The 15,582-nt window shown below is 55.9% G+C and overlaps 1 protein-coding gene across 4 annotated transcripts in view; it reads left to right on the top strand.

Annotated features, from left to right (window-relative positions):
- The window catches only part of TFEB (transcription factor EB), a 63,226-nt gene extending 52,509 nt beyond the window's left edge, over positions 1 to 10,717 (top strand). For 3 of the 4 annotated variants that reach the window (XM_049891702.1, XM_049891712.1, XM_049891708.1), the window contains exons 2-9: positions 1,856 to 2,090; positions 2,163 to 2,417; positions 3,514 to 3,594; positions 5,677 to 5,797; positions 5,888 to 5,944; positions 6,536 to 6,611; positions 7,207 to 7,354; positions 8,526 to 10,717. In XM_049891702.1, coding sequence (XP_049747659.1) covers positions 1,878 to 2,090; positions 2,163 to 2,417; positions 3,514 to 3,594; positions 5,677 to 5,797; positions 5,888 to 5,944; positions 6,536 to 6,611; positions 7,207 to 7,354; positions 8,526 to 9,014 — 1,440 coding nt within the window. In that variant the 5' untranslated portion in view covers positions 1,856 to 1,877 and the 3' untranslated portion in view covers positions 9,015 to 10,717. Of the gene's footprint in view, positions 1 to 862; positions 926 to 1,855; positions 2,091 to 2,162; positions 2,418 to 3,513; positions 3,595 to 5,676; positions 5,798 to 5,887; positions 5,945 to 6,535; positions 6,612 to 7,206; positions 7,355 to 8,525 lie in introns of those variants that run through there. The other variant, XM_049891697.1, reaches the window with a different exon arrangement.
- Positions 10,718 to 15,582: the final 4,865 nt, after the last annotated feature.

Below are 15,582 nucleotides of genomic sequence, written 5' to 3'. Positions count from 1 at the left end.
TCAGACCATTAAGTCTGGTCTTTTTACGAGAATTTGAGGTCTGCATCCCACTGCTCTCCTGCTCCCTCAGGGGCTCTCTGTTGTGTTCCCTGTCAGGGCAGTCATTGGTTGTAGCTGGGCACCATCTAGTTCTTCTGGTCTCAGGCTGATGTAGTCTCTGGTTTATGTGACCCTTTCTGCCTCTTGGGCTTATAATTACCCTGTGTCTTTGGTGTTCTTCATTTCCTTTGCTCCAGGTGGGTTGAGACCAATTGATGCATCTTAGATGGCTGCTTGCTAGTGTTCAAGACCCCAGATGCCACTCTCCAAAGTGGGATGCAAAATGCTTTCTTAATAGGTTTTATTATGGGTGGAGGGTATATTTGAGTTGAGATCTGACAGGATCAGAATGTGAGAGAAAGAGAGGTGTTCACTCTAAGCTTTTGGGGTTGACCAACTGTAAAAAATGTGGGGGCAGCGTCTGACCTTCTTTAACTTTACAAGAGGGAAGGAAAATCAAGATCAACAGACACTCAGGATATAGTTCTTCAGTCAGGACAGCTCCTTCTCAGCCGTGCCTGCAGGCATGCCTCTCTCTGGCTCCCAGTCTGTGCCCTGTTTGGACAAGTGCTAAAAAGCTGTTTTAGTTCTGCTGATAAGTACCCTGAGGTACCCCAATTCACCAGGAAGCCTCGGCCTGAAGATGCTCAGCTCTAGCTCTGTGGGTTTAGCTCCACCAAGTACCTAAAGGTCTCTTGCCTCTGCTGCTGCTGTTTCTTTGCCAGCTGCTTCTCACTCTCTTTGGTATTATAGTTCTCTCTCTCTCTCTCTGTCTCGGTCTCCTCTCCCAGGAGATTCTCAGTGCAGGAATCCCAGGTCCAAAGGACATACTCTGCTCCAGGCTCTTCTTCCTTGGTGGTGGTGAGATCCTCCCTTCCTACCTCTGGTATGGCTCATTTCAAGCCTAGTCGGATGGCAAAACTGACCAATCCCCTTGGTGGGCCACAATTACCTTATTTGCACAGTCCTACTCAGTCTCTTGGGTGGGAGTTACAAGATCATGGTAAGATAGGCCACAGAAAAGCAACCCGTTACACCGCACCAACTGAAAACGGTGAAGAAGAGGGAGTCTACATTTTTGGCCTGTTAGGTTGTTAGGTGCCATCAACCAGTTCCAACTCACAGTGACTCGATGTACAACAGAACAAAACACTGCCCGGATTCAAGTCTTTGCTCTGTCACACACTTGCTTGGTGACCTTGAGCAAATCCTTCCCCTCTCAGGGCCTCACTGTGCTGTCCTGTACAACGGCTATGATCCCATTTGCCCTGGCCCCCTCTTACAAGACCCAGTGCTTTGAAGAGATCAAGAGCCTCAGAGGGGGGCAGTTGCCCCAGGCACAAGTCCAAGGGTACACCAGATGAGGCACAGAATGACACTCTGAGGCACCAGTGTCATCACTTGGGGGTGCAGACCACACCAGGTGACAGTGTCAGAGGGGGTGATACCACACAGTCCAGAGATATGTCCAAGACCAAACTATGTAGGACTTGAGCTGCTCCAGAAGGCTGGCGCCTACTTTAGCTATGCCCAGTGCTGCTCTCTGCTGCTGGGGCTCTTGGTGTCTGCTGGGATGATTCACCTGCCTGGAGAAGCTGCTTGTGCCGTCACCTGCCCGTCAGCCTACCCGCCTCCCAGGACCCGGGCGTGGTGGGAAATCGCACTTGGGTTGTGGGTCTACCAGCTTCTCCTTTTCATCACCACTATCAATGTCTATTCACCTTGAAAATTTTGGGGGGGTGCAACTTAGAGATTGCCCCTGGGTGCTCGTTACCCTCGCTATGCCCCTAACCCTCACAGACGCCCTCCTCCACAGGGAGCCGGTGCCAGCAGCCGCCATGGCGTCACGCATTGGGCTGCGCATGCAGCTCATGCGGGAGCAGGCGCAGCAGGAGGAGCAGCGGGAGCGCATGCAGCAGCAGGCCGTCATGCATTACATGCAGCAGCAGCAGCAGCAGCAGCAGCAGCAGCTGGGGGGGCCACCCACCCCGGCCATCAACACCCCCGTCCACTTCCAGTCTCCACCACCAGTGCCTGGGGAAGTGCTGAAGGTAAGATCTGCCCCTCGCGCTGCCCCTATGGGTCCCAGGCCCCCCTAGATCTTTGTTTTCCCTCTCTCCCAGGTGCAGTCCTACCTGGAGAACCCCACCTCCTACCACCTGCAGCAGTCCCGGGACCAGAAGGTGCGGGAGTACCTGTCTGAGACCTACGGAAACAAGTTTGCTGCCCACATTAGCCCAGCCCAGGGCTCCCCAAAGCCCCCTCCTGCTGCCTCCCCGGGGGTGCGGGCTGGACATGTGGTGTCTTCCTCGGCCGGCAACAGTGCTCCCAACAGCCCCATGGCCATGCTGCACATCGGCTCCAACACTGAGAGGGAGGTGAGTGAGGAGCTGGCCCTTGGCTGCTGTGGGCAGAGCTGGTGCCAGGTGCTCTGCTCCTGGGACTCCTAGACTAATGGCAGAGGCAGGATGCTGCCCTCGGGGAATCCCAGTCTGAGGGGAGACACAGCTCTGCATTCAGGGAGCCCAGTCTGAGGGGAGACACAGCTCTGCCCTCAGGGAGTCCCAATCTGAGGGGAGATACAGCTCTGCCCTCAGGGATCCCTAATCTGAGGGGAGATACAGCCCTGTCCTCAGGGAGCCCGAGTCTGAGGAGGAGACACAGCCCTGCCCTCAGGGAGCCCCAGTCTGAGGGGGAGACACAGCCCTGCCCTCAGGGAGCCCCAGTCTGAGGGGGAGACACAGCCCTGCCCTCAGGGAGCCCCAGTCTGAGGGGGAGACACAGCCCTGCCCTCAGGGAGCCCCAGTCTGAGGGGGAGACACAGCCCTGCTCTCAGGGAGCCCCAGTCTGAGGGAGAGACACAGCCCTGCCCTCAGGGAGCCCCAGTCTGAGGGGGAGACACAGCCCTGCCCTCCGGGAGCCCCAGTCTGAGGGGGAGACACAGCCCTGCCTTCAGGGAGCCCCAGTCTGAGGAGGAGACACAGCCCTGCCCTCTGGGAGCCTCAGTCTGAAGGGAGACATAGCCCTGCCCTCAGGGAGCCCCAGTCTGAGGGGAGACACAGCCCTGCCCTCAGGGAGCCCCAATCTGAGGAGGAGACACAGATTTGCCCTCAGGGAGCCCCAGTCTCACAGAGAAAACACCATACCCACTTTTGAAAGCCCTGCTAGGGAAAAGCAGGAGACTCACAAAAGAAAGCCCAGCACGCCCACAAAGCCATGTCCAGACATAGGTAGGTAAAGGAAGCTCCCTGGGCAGCTTGGTTCCTTGGGAAGAGTCCTGGCCTGGGCCTTGGGGCCTGTGGAGCCTGGGCAGCTCATCCCATCTCTGGGCCTGTGTGCTCCTTCCCCAGATGAATGGACTGGGTGAGGTGGGCCTCATGGTCCCTCTAGCTCTGTGGCTGTCCCAGGGCTCCTGCCCCTGCCCCGCCCCTTCTCCCAGCAGGCCCACCCAAGACAGACTCTTTCTCTTTTCAGTTTGATGATGTCATTGACAACATTATGCGTCTGGATGATGTCCTGGGCTACATCAATCCTGAAATTCAGATGCCCAACACGGTACTGCTGGCTGGGTTGGGCAAGTGTGCAAGTGGAAGGGTGGTGGTGGGCAGAGCTCCCACAGTGGCTCTGAGATGGGGGAAGAGTTAGAGACAGGGTCGTCACCTGGGCAGACCTGGCGTCTTGCTTCAGAGGTGAGAGCCACCCTATCAAATGGTGTGAGGAGGCCCGGGCCAAGCAGAATGATGTCTCAGAAAAGAAGCCGTGGGGAGGCCCTGGTGCATGATGGGAATTCAGAGGGGTGACTGGGCAGTGGGGGAGCGTTTCCTGGGGTTGAGCAGGGAAGGAGGTACTGGTGCTGGGCCTCAGCAGAGGGGAGGCGGGGCAGCATTCCAGGAGGGGAACAACCTATTCCTGGGACAGGAATGGGCCTGTGTATCCACAGGAAGACTTGGGCTGATGAGTTCCTTTGGAGGGCTGGGACTCCCCTCCTCTGCCAAGCCCAGTGCTTCTCACTCCATGGGGCCAGTGATAAGGGGCTGGCCTTGTCTCCAACCACAGGATCCCTCTCTCTGACACATCCTGGCAGGGGTGAGGTGGCAGGTGTAAGGAGCCAGGCTTAGAATCAAGAAGCCTGGCTTCAGCCTTTTGATATGACCCTCAGGAAGGCCTTCAACCCTTCTGAGCCTCAGTTTTCTCAGCTGCAAAATAGGGGTGATGCCATCTACCCATAGGATTGTGGGCAGATTAGATGAGGCAAGAAATGGTGGGTCTGCTCTGAGTAAGGGTGACAAGTGTTCACACTGAACAGGTGGAATTGCTAGTTGTGCTGCCCCCCCAAACCATTTTGGCGGTCCCAAACCTCAACTGCTCACTCCTGCCCCTTGGGCCTGGGCTCCACCTGCTGAGCCTGGTGGCTTGATTCTGACCCCCTTCCCATGACACCAAGGGAAAGTCCCCAGTTCCTGTGGTGACATTGCCGACTCAGTCTGCAGGAGCTGGCTGGGACCAGTTGGGTCTGAAGCCTGCAGCCACCTGGGAAGCAAGGGCTGGGAACAGAGGGAGGGGGCTAGAGTCTGTGTACTGTGTGTGGTTCTGGGCCTGCCATTTACCCTGTGTGTTTCTGTGGCAGGAGCTGGGGAGATCCACCCAGAGCTCAAATCTGTCCCTGTCAGGCCCTGCTTAACCCTCACTGGCACCCCATTCCAAAATGCCACTGTCTTTGCAAGTCAAACAAGACATTCCAGGGCCCAGTGGCACATCCTACCCCTGCCCTCATCACACCATCCTGCTCCACACTCCTGCCCGGGAGCTGTCACTGCCACCTCTGTTGTATCAGCTCCAATTCATGGCGGCCCCATGGGTGTCAGAGTAGAACTGTGCTCCATAGAGTTTTCAGTGGCGGATTTTTCAGAAGTAGATCACCAGGCCTTTCTTCTGAGGTACATCTGGATGGACTCGAACCTCCAGCATTTCTTTAGCAGATGAGTGTGTTAACCTTTTGTGCCGCCCAGGGACACTGCTCGTACTCTACCCCCTGCCCAAGTGCCTTCCTCACTTCTCCGCTCAGGACTCAGTTCAAGTTCCCTGTCCTCCCTGGTGGCACAGTGGTTAAGAGCTCGGCTGCTAATCAAAAGGTCGGCAGTTCAAATCTACCAGCTGCTCCTTGGAAACCCTCTGGGGCAGTTCTACTGTGTCCTATAGGGTCTCTATGAGTCAGAATCAACTCAGTGGCAACTAGTTAGTGCTTAAGGAGCCCTAGAAGCAATTGGCTTGTTTTTGGTTTGGTCTTCCAGGAAACATTCCAGAAACTCCAGAGTGGATTAGGTGCCTCTCCCTTGTGCTTCCACAATGCTTAGTGCATAATCCTATCACCAAGCTTATCACTGGGTTTGATTCCCAGTCACCCTAGACTCGTTGCTCCTGAGGGCGGGGTCTGCATCTGCTCTGGACTGCAAATTTTCAGTTCGCATGCAGGGTGCAGGGGCCCAGGGTGAATCCTGATGTCCCTGGAGCTGACTGCAGATCCCTTAAAACCTAGACTGTGGCCCAGTAGACACCAACATGGCTTGCCCCAGGTGTCTCTAGGCCCTCATGGAGAGGAGGCTGCTCACCCGGTCCCCCCGCTACATTGCCCCACAGCTGCCCCTGTCCAGTAGCCACCTGAACGTGTACAGCGGCGACCCCCAGGTCACAGCCTCCCTGGTGGGTGTCACCAGCAGCTCCTGCCCCGCCGACCTGACCCAGAAGCGAGAGCTCACAGGTACTACCTCCCGGCTTGCCCAGCTTCGCCCTTCCTCTCTCTCTTTCTTGCCCCTGCCCAGCTCCTCTCTCCTTCTCCACCTGCCTCCAGATGCTGAGAGTCGGGCCCTGGCCAAGGAGAGGCAGAAGAAAGACAATCACAATCTAAGTGAGTCCTGCCCAGCCCCTCCCCCTGACCTCCTTCCCTCTTCCTCCTGCTCACCTGGGCTGGCTAAAAACCCATTCCCTGACCAGCACAGGTCCTAGGAGGAGCCCTAGTCAAGACCAAGGCCCTTGCAGATGCCTTAAGTTCTCCCATTGGTGTGACTCAGGTGGGCTCTCATTGCCCCCTCTCCACCAGTCTTCTTTAGGATGGGGTGGGAGAGGAGGCTTCCAGGAAGGGATAGCCATTCAGAGTGAATGAGTTTATCAGATTGGCTGTTTTTAGGGAGCAGGGGCATGGAACCTAGGACTCCAGAAAGAATTCTGTGTAGTGGGGAAGGGCTCTCCCACAGGCCCCTTTGCTCAGCTAATGGCCTGACCAGGGGTGGTTCCTCCTTGCAGTGCTCCTTACCTCTGTGTCTGGCCTGTGTCCCGCACCCACCTGGTAGAATCCCTGTTGGTTGGCCACCCATTACATCCCAGAAGGGCTAAATCTAAGCTGCAGGTTGCCCCTGAGGTAGCTCTTCCTGGGCTGGGCCCCTCTTCCTAGATGGGTCTCATCCCTCTAATTGCTCCCTCCTGAATCTGTTACCTGTAGTTGAAAGGAGAAGGAGGTTCAACATCAATGACCGCATCAAGGAGCTGGGAATGCTGATCCCCAAAGCCAATGACCTGTGAGCTTCTGGGGGGAGGGGAGGGGCCTGGGGGAGGGCAGAGCCACACTAGCTGCTAGAGGGAAAGGATGGGGAGAAAAGCCCTTGGTTGCCAGCCTTCTGGGAGTTTACCATCTACTTAGGAAGATCCCTCCTCCCCCCAAGTCAGAATGGCTCAAGACAGAAAGGGGCAGATGTCGGGGAAGTCAGGGGTCAGAGAAGCCTTCGTGGATGAAGAGCCATGCTGAGAAGGTTTGGCAAGGGCCTTGGGCTGAGGGAGAGGAGAGAGGCAACCAGGGGTAGGGGAGTGAGAGCCAAGGATAGAGTTTTGGTGGCTGGGATGGCAGACCTTGGGAAGGAGGCTGCTCCAAGTCACTGGGTTCCACAGGATCAGTGAGGTGATTGGTGGCAACAGAAGTCACCTGGGAGGGCCTGTTCTGGGTAGGCTGAGATCTCCTTCCACCACAAACAGAGGGTGGCTAGGTCTGGGGCTTTTGAGCAAGGCCAGGGCAGGCAACAGGCTCCCACCATGAAAGTCAGACTTGGATGTGCCTGCCGAGTGCCTGACAAGGCTCCTCCGAGCATGCCGCTCTGACTGTGTGCTGGCCGGCTGCAGGGACGTTCGCTGGAACAAGGGCACCATCCTCAAGGCCTCAGTTGATTACATTCGGAGGATGCAGAGGGACCTGCAGAAGTCCAGGGAGCTCGAGAACCACTCTCGGCGCCTGGAGATGACCAACAAGCAGCTCTTGCTCCGCATCCAGGTCTGGCCCCTCACCTTGGACCTCCTGGGTAACTCTGACCTCTGATCCCTGACCCCAGGGATAGTGCTTGACACCTCTGGTATTGAAGACGTGGGAATAGTGCCCATGAGGAGGGGCTTATATCAGTCAGGATGAGCTCTGTGATGTGTGGTAACAAACGATCCCCATATATCAGCACCTTTCAGCAACAAGTATCAGCTGGGGGCTCTGCTCTGCAAGACCCTCATTCTGGGATCCGGGGTGATGGACAGGCACATCAAGGGCTGGCTCTTAAAGCTCCCACAGAAGTGATGTGTGCCACTTCTGTTCAATTTTTTTGGGTCAGTGCAAGTACACAGCCACACCTAACCTCAAGGAGGCAGGAAAGTGCAAACCTACCATGTGCCTGAAAGGCAGAGAGCTGGGACTATTTGGTGGATAGCATTAAGAACCAACACGGGGAGTAGGAGGATGCAAACTAAAGAACAAGGGCCTGGGGGAGTCAGTCCCACTATCTGGAGCCCCAGATTCTAGTCCTGGCTCTGCGTTGGGGGCTTCTGAGCCTGGCCCGCTATACAAAGAGTGAGTAGATGCAGCTTTCAAATATTTTCGACTGTTTCCCATGCTAGTTATCATTATAATTTACATTACAACTCAGCATACACACACACTCACAACCAAAATCAAAGTCTATTGAAAGAACACTCACCCTTAAGAGAAGCAGTGAGTTCTGATAGCTTCAATTTTAGTCTAGTCTAGGCAAGCCTATTTCAATTAAAACAGAGAGAGAGAGCTGGTCAAGACTCACTAAGTGGTTTCACAACCTACTAATGAGTTGTGACTTGTAGTTTGAAAAGAATCTAGACTCTAGAGCTACCCTATGCTTTCTTCCAGCTGAGACAGTTGGTGGTGTTGGGTGCCACTGGAGCCCTGGTGGCGCAGTGGTTAAGAGCTTGGCTGCTAACAAAAAGGTCAGCAGTTCAAATCCACCAACCACTCCTTGGAAACCATATGGGGCAGTTCTATTTTGTCCTGTATGATCGCTGTGAGAATTGACTCCACGGTAATGGGTTTAATGGGGTGCCAGTAGGAGAGGGGGCAATGGCTGTGGCCTGGTCTGGGGGCGGGAGGGGAAGCTTGGCAGCTGGTGACCATGGCATGTGCCTCTAGCCCTCTGTCTGCTCCCTTGCAGGAGCTGGAGATGCAAGCTCGAGTGCACGGCCTCCCGACCACCTCCCCATCAGGCGTGAACATGGCTGAGCTGGCGCAGCAGGTGGTGAAGCAAGAGCTGCCCAGCGACGAGGGCCCAGGGGAGGCGCTGCTGCTGGGGGCCGAGGTCCCTGACCCTGAGCCGCTCCAGGCTCTGCCCCCCCAGGCCCCACCGCCCCCGCCGGCCCAGCTGCCCCAGCAGCAGTCCCCATTCCACCCCCTGGACTTCAGCCACAGCTTGAGCTTTGGGGGCGGGGGCAACGAGGGGCCCCCGGGCTACTCTGAGGCCCTGGGCCCTGAGCATGGATCCCCATTCCCTGGCCTGTCCAAGAAGGATCTGGACCTCATGCTCCTGGACGACTCGCTGCTACCACTGGCCTCCGACCCTCTCTTCTCTACCATGTCACCCGAGGCCTCTAAGGCCAGCAGCCGCAGGAGCAGCTTCAGCATGGAGGAGGGCGATGTGCTGTGACCCTGGCTGCCCCCGTACTGGGGAACAGGGGCAAGCCTGGGGGCTGGGAGGGCCAGGGCCACCTCCCTCCCTCCCTTCAGGCTGCACTTGTGTGTGAAGTAGCCACCTGCCCTGCCTCACTCCCCATTGGCTCCCTGTTTGGACTTAGTGCCTGCCTGGCAGCCTGTGGGGTCAGGAGAAACCCCCCACCCGACTCAGTGCCTCCCAAAGGCAGCCCCCTGGGAGGGGCTGGGCAGGGACAGGCCTTTGACCCAGTTCCTGGAGGCAAAATCAGGAGGGGAAGGGAGGAGACAGGATGTGCTAGAGGTAGGAAGGTCCTGGGGGTCCTGTCATCTGAGCCTGATACCCACCTCCCCTAACCAATGAAGGAGGATGCGCTGGAGCACGGGGTTCAGGAAGCTTCTTTTTTGAGGCAGCGACTGGTCTGGAGGTGCCCAGGCCTGCCTTTCTGGGACTCAGATTGCAATACGCCGCCGGTCCCCAGCCTGGTACTCTCCCCTCACACAGGTGGGGCATCCCACCCCCCTTTGGTGCTAACAGTTCTCCACCAGGTGGTGTGAGGGTGGGGGTGGCTGGTGAGAGGAGGGGCTGGGCTCGGGTTAGAATGGGGTCACTGCCGGAAGAGCAGCTCCCCTCCAGGCTTCCCACTTTGTGCCTTTAGTAAACACTGTGCTTTGTACCGGCTTGTCCTGTCTCTTTGGAGTGGGTTTAGGGTTGACAGAGAACAGGGGAGGATTCAACTCGGTGGGCTCCTCTCTGGATTCTGAGTTTGAATGTCCCCTGATGGAGGCCAGGGTGGGGGGATACAGAGAGGAGGGGGCAAGCTCATCACTCGGTTCCCCCCAATACCCCAGCCCCTGCCCCATGAGAAGATGGAGAGGTAGCCTTGCTGTAAGTTACTGCAAGGGTTGTGTGGTGTTGGGGTTGTTGTCCCTCCCTATGGCCACAAGATGGCGCTGCAGCCATGCCAGTCCCACACATCCAGCTGTGGCCTGAGACCCTGAGGCAGGAAGTTGCTTATAAGCTGTCCCCAGCTGCTTTTCTTTAGCTGGCACCCCCTTCCTTGGCCCAGGCTATACTGGCTCGAGGTGGATGCCTCTACTATTCCCCACCTCCAGTTGTGGTGGTGACCACTCCAGATTCTTTCCCTCACTAGGTGGACTGAGACCCCAGCTGGAGGTCTAGAGCTCTGTGTTCTGTGAGGCAAGGCCAGCTCCTCTCCTCGCTCACTGATGGTGTTTCTAGCAAAATGGGCTTCCTAGTAACTGAGGGGCTGTGTCCTTTGGATCTGGACCCAAAGGTATGGATAAAGGAGGAAAGACAGGGACTAATTTGGGAAGAGTCAAGTACACAGCTTCTCCTCCCTGCTCCGATGCTGTCAGGCAAATCCTTCCTCTCTCTGGGCCTCAGTCTCCCCACCACACAAAGTTCCCATAGTAGTTCCTTTGGCTCCAAAGTGCTGGGACTTTATGATCTCACCCAGGATGTGGAGATGGGGTTGGGGCATCTGCTTGAGCCAGGTATCTGGAGGGAGGGAAAACCAGGTGCTGTGGAGTCAATGCCAACTCATGTGTATCAGAGTAGAACTGTGCTCCATATGGTTTTCAGTGGCTGGTTTTTTGGAAGTAGATCATGAGGCCTTTCTTCCAAGCCACCTCTGGGTGGACTTGAACCTCTAACATTTCCTTTAGGAGCTAAGAGCTGTTGGTGGGAGGGTCCCTCCCCCTCCCCCTCCCCCCTCCCCTTCTCCAGTTCCTTGGGGTCTTCCACAGTCTTCAGGCAGAGACCAAAATGGCTTCCCCACCTCGCAGGGTTCCTGGAGGCAGAGGGGGTTTAATTAAAAAAAAAAAAAAATCCCAGGATGAAAATGGCTAAGAGGGCAATTTCCTCTGTGCAGGATAAGAGATCAGATCAACATTGGTGCAATTAATGTGTGAGGGGAGAGAAGGAAAGCAGGCCGGGCAGTATGGGCGCTGGTGGCATCCAGGCTGGCAGAGGCGGCAGGATTAATCTCAAGGTCAGACAGAGCGGTGGGTGACCTTGTGGCGCCTCAGCCAGCTGGACGCTGGTGCCTTCTTCCAATTCGAGGCCTCGCCCCACCGCCCCGGTACCCGCGCTGCCCTGGGAACCCCGCTCTGAGGCCTTCCTGGCACAAGCCCTGGACTCTGGCTGGGAGACACCTGGTGGGCCCCGACTTGTGCTGCCTTGGCCCCAGAGGGGGTGAGGGAACTCCCAAGGCCCGTCCTTCAGGCAGTTGGGAAATCTCTCCCTGCCCACTTGAATACTCAGAATTCTGGGTGCCTCCCTAGGGCTTTCCCTTTTCCCTCGGGATTCACTCATTGGAGTGGAGAGCACATCGCCCGAGCCCTCATCAGCCCTTCAGGGCCACCTGTATCCTCTACTCCACCCACCTGGGCTCCTTCAGCCCTGTGTCCACCATCTGCAGTTTAGGTGGGCCTGGGAGTGGAGCCTCCAGACAAATTGGGCAGGACCGAGGGTGCCAGTGAGGTTCTTCCCACAAGAGGGCGCCGCAAGGCAAGGACCCAGCAGTTGCCTGCCCCGGTTGGGGGTGTAGGGTTGGTGGGGGAGTCTCAGTTTTATTGTACACTCCAGGCTGCTTGCCTCAGAGCGTCCACCCTTGGAGTCCAGCAGGTCTGGTTAAGGCAGGCACAGGTGCTACTTTCAGCGTTTCAACAAGTCACCAGAGAGTGTACCTGTATCTGAAACTGGCCCTCAGGGCCCTTAGCTTATGGCTGGAATAGCGTCTCGCTGTCAGCTTTGCACTGTGGTTATATCTCCAATTAAATAAGAGTGGAACGCAAAGGCATTTTTCATACATGTTCTTTGTTTGATAGACAACACCTTTCCAGACGTCGGATCCAGGGAGAAAATTATTTTTAAAAACGTGGAGTGGATAAGTTGAGCTTCTGTGAAAGCAGGGATGGACTTGACCACACCCCTTCCTCCCAGGCCTTTCGAATGAACAAAAGTGTGAAAAGAGAATGGGGTCTGATGGAAAGGGAGTCCAAGCTAGGGGAAGGACAAGCAGCTGTAGCCCCCTTGGTCCTACATGGGGCCCAAAGCTAGAGCCAGGGTGCTGGGGGGCAGAGACTGTTACGGGCAAGGATGCAGACAGCACCCAGTCCCTCATCCCAACATCCTCAGCTCCAGTTCCTTCCTGCATTTGCCTGTCTTTACCACAGGCCAGCCTCTGGCCCCTTGTACAGTGAGGGAGCGGGGATCCGGGCCCACAGAGACATGTTCACAGATATGCACACACAGGAAGGGGGGGTTTCTGTCCCTGCCATCTGCTGGGCCTTTCCCCTTCCAGTTCAGACAAGGCCAGGAGTTTACTGTGACCCTGCCTCGCTGGCCCAGGGGCAGCACTGGTTCTCTGTTCCTTACTGGCTACCTCTTCAGCCTTGGCAAACCCAAACCAAACCCAATGCCATCGAGTCAAAGTCCTGAATATTCAGCCACATCTTCTTGAGGTCTGCTCCACCGTTTATGAACATGGCAGAACTAGAGTGGAAGCCTGGGAGGGAAGAAGGTGGAACTCAACATGTACTGCTAGGAATTTCTCAAGTTTCCATACCCACCATTCTGTCAAATCAGGGGTTCTTTACTGTCTGGGGCCACCAACTCCCATGAGAGTCTGATACATACTATGAATCTTTTCCCCAGAAACACATGGCCGCCTAAAAAAAGAACTCCAAGCTTAGCACTGGGGCTCCCACCCACATGTTTCCCTCATCTCAGAGCCCATCCCCCTCCCCCACTCCTCCAAGTCACCTTCGAAGTTGAGCATCAAAGAAAGAGCACCTTGATCACTTCCTGCCCCTCACCTTCTGGGACACCCACCTCTCAGTGGTCCAGTCCCCATTCCCCTTTCAGGCTCCTCCAGCCTCATCTTTTTTCTTTGCTCTCTCTTTTCCAAGGTGGGGGGTGGGGAGTGGAATTTATACAATATTTAAGCAGCCAGAGCTGAGTCCGGGAAGATATTACTAATGTAAAAGGGACGGGCTGCAAATGCTTTTGGACCTGGTTACAATTAGAGGGTGATTTTTCTAAAGGTCAATGAATTCAGATAATATCCACAGGGGGGAGAGGAATTTAATACCTTTTTAGTGAATTAATTAATTATAATATTATATCGGCTTGGGGTTCTTTTCCAGAGTGATTAAGGGAGCGATCCGTCTTCTGTGAGGCCGGAGAGCGGCGCCTGCTGCCTGCAAGGACCCTGTCTCGGCGCTCTGGATGGGGGCCCTTCCCTCTCCTCTCACCCCTGAGGTGGTTGCGGAGCTGGAGGGCTGTCAGGGCGGGCGGGGAGGCAGGCAGGGCCTGGTTGGGCCGAGGGCAGGCACAGTGATTGGCAATGCCCTCTCCCCTCAGCCTGTGCCTAGTCAGGTTCCCCCACCCTTGGCTCTCTCCAGCTGCCATGTCACTGAGCCTCACACAGTAGCCTGAGAAGCCTAGCTGTGGGTTATGGCCTCCTCCTATATACTTGGAGAAACTGAGGCCCCCAGGCTTCAGGGTCTTACCCTGAGTCCCACTGAGGGGACAGAACCAGAGTAGCAGAGCTGACTGGAAGTAACAAAAAGGCTTCCCCCACCTCCCAAACCAGGCCTTCTGGAAAATCTTCCCCACTAGCCAGAGGCTGGAAACCCCGGTGGCCTAGTGGTTAAGCGATACATCTGTTAACCAAAAGGTCTGCAGTTCAAATCCACCAGGCGCTCCTTGGAAGCTCTGTGGGGCAGTTCTACTCCACTCTATAGGGTTGCTATGAGTCAGATTGGACTTGATGGCAATGGGTTTTTTTTTTTTTTTAGTCAGAGACCTATGGGGCTGTCTGTGAAGTTTTCTCCTTTCAGAGACTCTTTAAGGGGCACGGGATATGCCCAGGCTTTGTGCTTTATTTACATGAAAACACCCCAAGAGTATTGATAAGTGAAGTGGCTGCAAGGCCTAGTGAGGGAATAGCTAAGATTTCTGACCCCGGAGGAACCGGAAAGCACCCAGGAGAGGCTCTTGTCATCCATTTGTCCATTGGTTCATTCAGCAAACCCTGAGCACCAACTTTAAGCTGGCCCCACGCTGGGCCTGGGAATACTTGGGTGAATAAGGGCCAGTCCCTGCCCTCTATGAGCTGGTGCTGGATGCAGGGTGAGGGTGGGGGAGACAGACACATGAACAAGCAATGAAGATACAGCGTGGGGCTTAGAGAAAGGGGGCGAGGTGATATTAAGGTGATGAGAGATGGGGAAGGTGCATGGGGGGAAAGGGACATGGATTCCAGGCACCGGAGGCCCAGCATGTGAAAAGGCCTGGTGAATGGGGGCACCTGCAAATAGGAGGGCAGGGGGCAGAGTGCCACTGGCAACAGATGGAGCTGGGTGGGTGGCCACCCCTGCAGCCCACCCCAGGGTCCAGGCATGCTGATGGGAAGACTGTACCATGAGGCCACAGGTTCTGGGTTCAGGAAGGCAGGGAGCAGCGAAGCCAAGCAGGCCTGCACTGGAATGCAGGCACTGCCAGGGTTCCCTGTGATGGAGCCACCCTGTGCCTCAGTTCCCCATCTGTAAAGGAAGATTGTAATATATACCTCCCAAGGTTGTTGTTGTTGTTAGATGCTGTCGAGGCGATTCCGACTCATAGTGACCTTATGTACAGCAGAATGAAACACTGTCCGGTCCTGTGCCACCCTTACAATCCTTGCTATGTTTGATCCCATTGTTCCAGCCACTGTGTCAATCCATCTCTGAGTGTCTTTTTCCCTGACTCTCTTCTTTGCCAAGCATGCTGTCCTTCTCCAGGGACTGGTCCCTCCTGATAACATGTCCAAAGTATGTGAGAAGAAGTCTAGCCATCCAAGCTTCCAAGGAGCATTCTGGCTGTACTTCTTCCAGGACTGTTGTGTTCGATCTTCTGGCAGTCCAGGGTATATTCAATAGGCTTCCTCAACAGGGTAACACAACCCAAGGTTGTGGTGGAGATTAAAGGAATAAGGGAAGGGAAGAACTTGGCACAGCGTTTAGCTCGGCATGGGGCTCCAGACAGCCTCCAGATGGCCGCAAGGGGGCGGGTCTGTCAGGTCCCCGCCCCTGGTTGTGCCTTTAATTCAGTTTGCCTCCCCAGTGGGTGTCAGTGGAGACTAGCCCAGGGACCTTCCTGGGGCAGGGGAGGGGACGAGCGTTTTCCTCCCCTCCTCGCTCAGCCTCTTCCTTCTCCCTCCCTGCCTCTGTCCCTCTTCTCCCTCGGTGCCCCTCGCCAGGGCTGCCCCCACCTCCAGCGCGCCCCTCCCCCACCCTCTCCTCCCTCTCCGTGTGCGGCGGGCTGGAGAGGGCCTTCCCATTGTACTATCTTTGGGCCCTAAATTAAAATTGATGACATCTTGAAATGAGCAGTGAGGGTAATTTTGCTTCTGAGCCGGGATGCTAATGAGGCCCCTTAATGGTGCGAACACCGAGCTGACGGGTCGTGTGTCACGCGCGGGGGGGTAATGGCCGCGGTAAGTGCCGGTAATTACACCCTGTCTCGCTGTATTTTGGCAGGCCTGGCGGGAGAGCAG

This window comes from Elephas maximus, chromosome 1 (assembly GCF_024166365.1).
Source record: "Elephas maximus indicus isolate mEleMax1 chromosome 1, mEleMax1 primary haplotype, whole genome shotgun sequence".
Lineage (NCBI taxonomy): Eukaryota > Metazoa > Chordata > Mammalia > Proboscidea > Elephantidae > Elephas > Elephas maximus.
The sequence above is the reverse complement of the archived record's forward strand: the minus strand, read 5'-3'. Positions and strand labels throughout refer to the sequence as shown.